This window comes from Oratosquilla oratoria, chromosome 18 (assembly GCF_046742065.1).
Source record: "Oratosquilla oratoria isolate Oo_2021 chromosome 18, ASM4674206v1, whole genome shotgun sequence".
Classification (NCBI taxonomy): Eukaryota; Metazoa; Arthropoda; class Malacostraca; order Stomatopoda; family Squillidae; genus Oratosquilla; species Oratosquilla oratoria.
In genome coordinates this window covers 55,194,964-55,202,297 of record NC_134794.1, presented here as the reverse complement: position 1 = coordinate 55,202,297, position 7,334 = coordinate 55,194,964, and the positions used below count along the sequence as shown (strand labels likewise).

Sequence of the window (7,334 nt, the reverse complement as noted above, 5' to 3'; positions counted from 1 at the left end):
GAGGAAAGGGGGATGGATGGAAGTGGGAATGGGTGCGTGCCTTTTGACTTGGCTACCCCCTTCATAAGGAGGAAAAGCCCTTGGTATATAGATGGGTAGATTTTTTAATAAGGTATATGTTAAATATATTATACATTTAAGAATTCTTTTACATACATTTAAGAAAAATACATATAAGATAATTAAATTGGCAAACAGTACTTTACTGATTAGTCTGTTGCTAATTCACACAAGCTATATCTAAATTCAGTTAACATTTTTGAGCAACTATAAGCTCCTATAGAAATAGGATATTAGTAATTACCACTTACAGGTAATCTTGGTAAACTTTGTTCAATTTTCAAATTTTATAATCGCATATTATATATATATATATATATATATATATATATATATATATATATATATATATATATATATATATATATATATATCTTTAGGATTGAAAACTCAGATATCTTAAAGTCAAAGTTTCAAATCTCAAATCCTGACGTCGCCGTTGATGACATTTGAGTGCTGTTTTTTTACTCGAATTAAATTTAAAATACTATAATTAAAATTTAAGACATATCAATCATCAAAACAGGATTAGAGCATTTTAATTGTCCTTATTTTTCTTTAAAGAATATTATTTCTTATATTGTCACAATTTACCTGGTGACTCAATGACCAGGATTTTATTGACTAAATGACCGGGTTAGTGGAACTAAATGGACCAGTGTCCACAATTGTATGGATGAATAAATGATTGGGTGACTAAATGACAGTGCACCATATATACATATATACACACACACCTATATACATATGTACACACATACATATATACACACATACCTATGTACATATGTACACATATACATATATAAGTATATCAATATATAAATATATACATATATAAACATGCACCAAACGCAGCAAAAATCACATGGACGCATAAAAACATGCGAAACAACAGATCATGCAAATGGTGTGGCAAATGCTGTGTTGTCCAACATAAATGAAATGTTAGAACATGACCGCAAGGAATTCGGATCACTATGAATTGGGAAGGTTAGAAAGGAATTCTTTGATGCAAGTCTTACTCAAATGGGAGCATAATAGAATTTAGTTTGATCAATATATATATTTTTGATAACTTGGATTTGACCCATGGGTTGTATGAATTGGATGGTGGTGTAAAAGATCACGTGGACATAGGAGATATCTCCCAATGACTCAGGCTTCCCCAGTTCCTTCACCTTCTCTTGTTTACATACCCTGAAAATGTCTTATGTCCCAGTCACACCAAGCTTACGACCTATTTCCGACCACCTTCGACCGAAAGTCAAGCGGTCGGTCGGCGACATAAAACCTAAGCAAGGAATTGAAATGGAAAAAATTAATATAGTTGATAGGATGAAAATGTATGTACTGGGGACTATTCAGTGTGTGTTGTAATATATCTATCTATCTATTTATCTATATTATTACCGACTTCCAAAGACTACTTACAACTGGCCGTGTGGTCGCCGGTGATCGGAAACAGGTCGTTAGCTAAGCTTGGTGTGACTGGACTCTTAGTAAGACGAAAGCGTTCGGTCTCTATTTTATTATTTCCATTGAGAGAAGGGAAAGAAAAGTCCGAAAATGAGTCTGTGAGGGTGATTTTACCTGGACGAAATAAAATACAAGGGAGGAGGCGGCGGAGGAAAAGGTAAAGAAACGGAACAAGTAAATTCATGGTAGGAATAGATATATGAATAAATAATTTTTTATAAACATAATAAAAAAATTGATAGATAGATAAGTAAATAGATAAATTGATAAATATACATATAGATAAATGAATAGATATATAAATGATTAGATAAATAAATAATGAAATAAAAAATGTAAATGATAGAAAATTTGAGGCAGATGACTAATGTGCATCATTACTTTACAAGAGATTTAATGACAAAAAGCAGATATAAGACACAGGTGAAGAGGAACAAGACAGCACAAAATGCGGATAAAGAGGAAGAGGAGAAAAATAAAAAATGGAAGGAATGTTGCAGGGGACAGGAGAAGGAAGGAGAGGAAGAGGGAGAGAAAGAGAACAGATGGAAGAGGATGGCAATTTTATATCGCAGCGGTCAGTGGAATGGTCTCCAATTGAAAGGAATAAGGGTGCTTCATCAGAGGATACTAACAAGGATTCTATAGCATATCACATTTGGAGATGGAGACGACGACATACAAATAATGACCCACTCGAGACCAGTAAGTGTCCAGACGATCGGGCGTGCCCGTCGGGCAGCGCGGTTGGTGGGCAAATTCTGCCGGGCCTGCCCGTGAATGTTGTCCACATGACCGAGTTGATGAATAGCTGGGCGGGCGTGCCCGGCGATGCCAGTAGCTTAGATTTATCGCCCATGCAAAAAGCGTTTATTGGCAATAGCCCTCTTTTATACACTACTAGCTTGACATTCTTGCTCTCCCACACAAACCGATCCCACGCGAGCGGGTGGTCTGCCCTAGGTAGCCCATAAAGGCCCCTACACACTGTCAGTCATGATTGCACAATATTCATGATTGCGCAAGCATATCCTGTGTGAGTGGGTGTGATTGAGTGTTTGCGCAGATGATTGAGGAATTTCCAACACGGTTTGATTTTGTAAGCTCAAGCATAGTAGTTACACCATCATGAGTGATAGTGGCGATGATTGCGCCAACAGCTCAGTCTTTCCTTTGTAACCATGGCGAGCACACAGGACACTCAGGAATTTTGGAGGGAGTTCATCCAACTCCACAAACTCCAAGAGGTAAGTAATGATTGCTCAATCTTACTGATAGTGTGTGGCCCAAACACTGCTTGCACAATCTCGATGACTGTGCAATCATGACTGACAGTGTATAGGGGCCTTAACCCATAGCGTGTGGAGTGGGTACAAAAAACATGGCGCCCAACATTATCAAGAAGATATTGTACACCATGATAATTGCTTTGTGTCTAAAGAAAAAGAAGACAAAGAAACGTGGGATGTGGGAGGGAAGCCTGCTGTGGGTTCACGATATTAACTTGCGTCTGGCAGGGTCGAAGCTCCAGCTACCGGGCACCGCCTTAGTGATTTCGCTCGACGAGCACTCGGGCAATTTGACCGTTTGGCCGTCAAATGTGCCCGTTAACGGGCATGCCCGCCGATCAGGCCCGCTCGTCTGGACAGGCCTTAAGTAGTGTTCATTGCTGATTTCGAGGAGTCAACATAGGAACTTCGGTAACATGCAGCAGGCGACGAGGACAAAAAAGAAGTGTCGTAAAGGACAGGAGGATCTTGTTGTTTTCGAGGACAAGGCAAAGGAACGAAAGACTGTGGAGGATGTAGTTGCAGAGGATAATGTTTTTACAGAACTAGGACGTCGAAGACGAGGTTGTCGAAAACAAGGTCAGTGCGTGAGTTTGTAAATTACTCCAACCACAAGTACGAAGACGAGCGTGAGAACGACAATAGTGATGATCTTGGCGAAGGTGTTCATATTATGTTCGGCTTCCATGTAGGGATCTCGAGGCTTAGGTCGGTCGATGGAGTTTTGCGTGAGCGTCGGGAAGGCCAGTTTCTGAGTGAATGATAATTTAGGTATTGTTTCCGACATGTTATATGAGAGATGAGTCGGGTACTGCTGCTGTTGCTGGATATAGTAGTCGTAGTCGTAGTCGTATTGATATTCGAAGTCGTAATCCATGCTGACATAAGGGAACGGAGAACGACCCAGGGAACGTAAGCTTAATAGGGAGGGGCGGCGAGGGCGACAGCTCTCTGAACCTGGAGAAAGAGTGAAATATTAGTACAGGATGAAAAATATACAAAACAAAAAGATGTAGGTTACGATATTATGTTTATTATGTTTATGGAATGGAAATGAAATACTGCACTTATTCAATCAGGAAAATTGTATCTGTGATCAATCATGACCTAACACACACACACATGCGCGCGCACACACACACACACACACACACACACACACACACACACACACACACACACACACACACACACACACACACACACACACACACACACACACACACACACACACGCATACACACACAACAAAGAGAATAATAAGATGTACTGAAATGTAAAGTTTTGGTGATGAGAGAAGCAGCACACAAAAGAAAATCTGTTAGTGGTAAGATGGTAGGAAGAGAATTGTACATACCGTGTATATATATATATATATATATATATATATACATATATATACATGTATACATATATATATATATATGTATACATATATATATATGTATACATATATATATATATATATATATATATATATATATATATATATATAATATTCGTAAATAGCAAAAATAGCAGGATTCCAGGAGCCATTTTTTTTTTTTTTTGGAAGAAAGTATACGCTGGACTTGGGATAAGTTGGCAAACGATGAGTTTAGCGTATACTTTCTTAAAAGAAAAAGAATATATATATATATATATATATATATATATATATATATATATTTATATATATATGTATATATATGTGTGTGTGTATATATGTATATATGTATATATATGTGTATATATATATAATGTGTATATATATATATATATATATATATATATATATATATATATATATATATATATATATGACATAAGTGGGAGTAGGATACACAGGTGTCTTAATTTGAGTTTATTCCTGACGAGTTTCGCATACTGGCCTAGACTGAGTCTGACAGGTACATTGTTTTGATACGAATGCATTCCAGCGATACCCCGTGATTCTCCGAAGGCACTTAGTACCAAAGACATCGAAATTTCTCCTCAAGCCAGCATTCAATGTCCATGTCTCACAGCTGTACAGCAAAACAGTGAGCACAAGTGACTTGAAAAATCGAATCTTAGTTCTTCTGCATAAATCATGTTAACGTCATACACTCTGGTTGAGAGAGACCCTAAGACCATGGGCAATACTAATCCTTCGAAGTACTTCCCGACAAGACCCACCGCTGTTATGCACTAAACTACCAAGGTATGCAAGGTTTTCCAAGACCTCAATGTTCTCGCCATATGCATGGGAAGACTGAAATGTGTCATCCAGTAAGCTACAAAACTCCTGGACCTTGAATGATACTAACAATAATGCTAATAATATTAATAATGAAAATAATAACAATAATAAAAAAAAAATGATAATGATGATAATAAGGATAATAATAATAATGATGATGATGATGATAGACTGATTAAGTACCGGAACAGCCATATAGTTCTGTTACTGTTCGTTTGTCCATGTAACTATCTTTGTGGTATATTATGGGTGACACTTTTATTTCAGTTGGAGTCAGTATAGGTTACGTCGAAAAAATTCAATCATAATGTCACTTGATTTTATTAAACCTTTCCCGCCCTGCACCACGCAAACAAACTTCTGCTACCTACCGGGTATAGTGAGCCTGACACTCGAAGTTCTCTCGGCGGTGGAATAGCCAACATTGAAGGAGTTGGAGCGGGAGTTCGCTCTACCGTAAGAAGATGCCATCGATGAGCAGGAGGTCATGTGCTGTGGCTGTATGGAGGCATCCGAGTAGAGAGAGAATCTGGAAGAAAAAAAAAAGAATTACAGAAGAAAGGAGGGCCATGACTGATAATGAGAAATGGAGTGAATAAATCCATTATGAAATTCCAATCTCATTCTTGGCATAGGGCAGCTCCCGTGCAGTGTAATTGGTTCACGTGATTCCCGGATACACCAAAGCTTTTTAACGAAAAGTGTTGTGATATTCCTTTCTCTACTAGGGGGTTCCTCTAAGTTGAGTAAAATTGCTTAGCGTTAGAGCAAATAGCTAAAAGTCCTGTAAAAAAAAAAAAAAAAAATCAAGTCTTAAGATAAGTCACTTTTGATTTTCTCTTCATTACCTCAGTGTTGATTTTACGTGAGCCCTCTTTGAGCACTCCATACATCAACTATCGGGGGGTCCGGTTGTTGTCCATTCCGGTGATGTAACCAATCCAGTGGAGCTGGACTTTCAGAATAATTGAACTAATGCTTGTTGAATTAGGTATGTCCAGCATTCCTAGATCATATGAATCATATGACAGTGGGTGTTCATAATCATATGAATCATATGCAGTGATCTTGAATGGAATTGTTCTAGCTGCTTGGTGTGCCAACGATAGAGGATTCAAGTTTCACACCCATATAATAGTGGGGAAAGGACTAAGGGTTTATCAATCTTGACCTTAGTGGACAGACTTATGTTCTTTAATGGAGAACCTTCACTCTCAGTCTCGCAAACGCTTGGATCGCTCTCTTGATCCTGGATGTGATTTTTTTTTTATCGAGTAATCTATTTGCTGAAGTTGTACTTCCCAGGTGCTTGAAGCTCTCCACACAATTCAGTTGGTGATGGTTGGGTGTGGTATTATTGTGTTTGAGACGGTTTGTATATATATATATATATATATATATATATACATATATATATATATATATATATGTATATGTATATATATATATATATATATATATATATATATATATATATATATACATATATGAAGATGAGTAGTTCTATCTATATTCAAGCTACCGGTGCTTGGGGGAGACAAAGTCTAAGCGGGCTTTTTTCACTGTCCCAGTATTCTTTCTAGTTTATACATACAATGCAACCTCCGAAGTAATATCGGGATGTGTGTGTGCCAGATTTTACATACATAAATACGAATTTACAGTGGTGCTATATACTGATCGGGTACATAAAAAAAGAAAAGTTCGGTTGAGCGATGATGATAGGCGCCGGGTAGAAGCCGTTTCCCTTTGTAGTCGAGAAGCGCGGTCTCTTTTGTCCGTTGCAGCTGTCAGGGCATTTTCACCGAAACGCTGGGGATTCTATTGTTCGAGCCTGTGTTGCCTGGAAGCCTGGTCTTCGGGTCACTAGGGACAATTGAATATCCCTTGCTTGAGATCTGGAGGAACATCTAATCCTCGGTCGTCCGCTCAAGTTCACTCTATCCTCCTCTACCTTCCAGACCTCTTTTACTAATCTCTCATCATACATTCTTCCTATGTGCCCAAACCATCCCAATGATATTTCGTTAGCCCTATCCACTCCCGTTCTCCTCCTCACCTCCTCGTTTTTCATTTTATACAATCTTGTAACCCCCATCACACTTCTCAGACATTTCATCTCAAACATTATTCAATTTGTGGAACTGACTTTCATATTTTTATAATGAAAAAAATCTTTGTCTAAACTTAAAGAATTGTGACAAACTGACCTCCAATGCTCCTTTAAATATGACGACTATGTAACAGATAGGATTTTCTTGTACCACCATAGCATCCATAGGTGT

The 7,334-nt window shown here is 37.8% G+C and overlaps 1 protein-coding gene across 1 annotated transcript in view; it reads right to left on the bottom strand.

Moving 5' to 3' along the window:
- Positions 1-1,952: 1,952 nt before the first annotated feature.
- Positions 1,953-7,334, bottom strand: part of LOC143034950 (uncharacterized) — a 41,030-nt gene continuing 35,648 nt past the window's right edge. The window contains exons 7-9 of the mRNA XM_076201298.1: positions 5,421-5,578; positions 4,986-5,111; positions 1,953-3,785 (exon numbers count right to left, since the gene is read on the bottom strand). Coding sequence (XP_076057413.1) covers positions 3,409-3,785; positions 4,986-5,111; positions 5,421-5,578 — 661 coding nt within the window. The 3' untranslated portion in view covers positions 1,953-3,408. The remainder of the gene's footprint in view (positions 3,786-4,985; positions 5,112-5,420; positions 5,579-7,334) is intronic.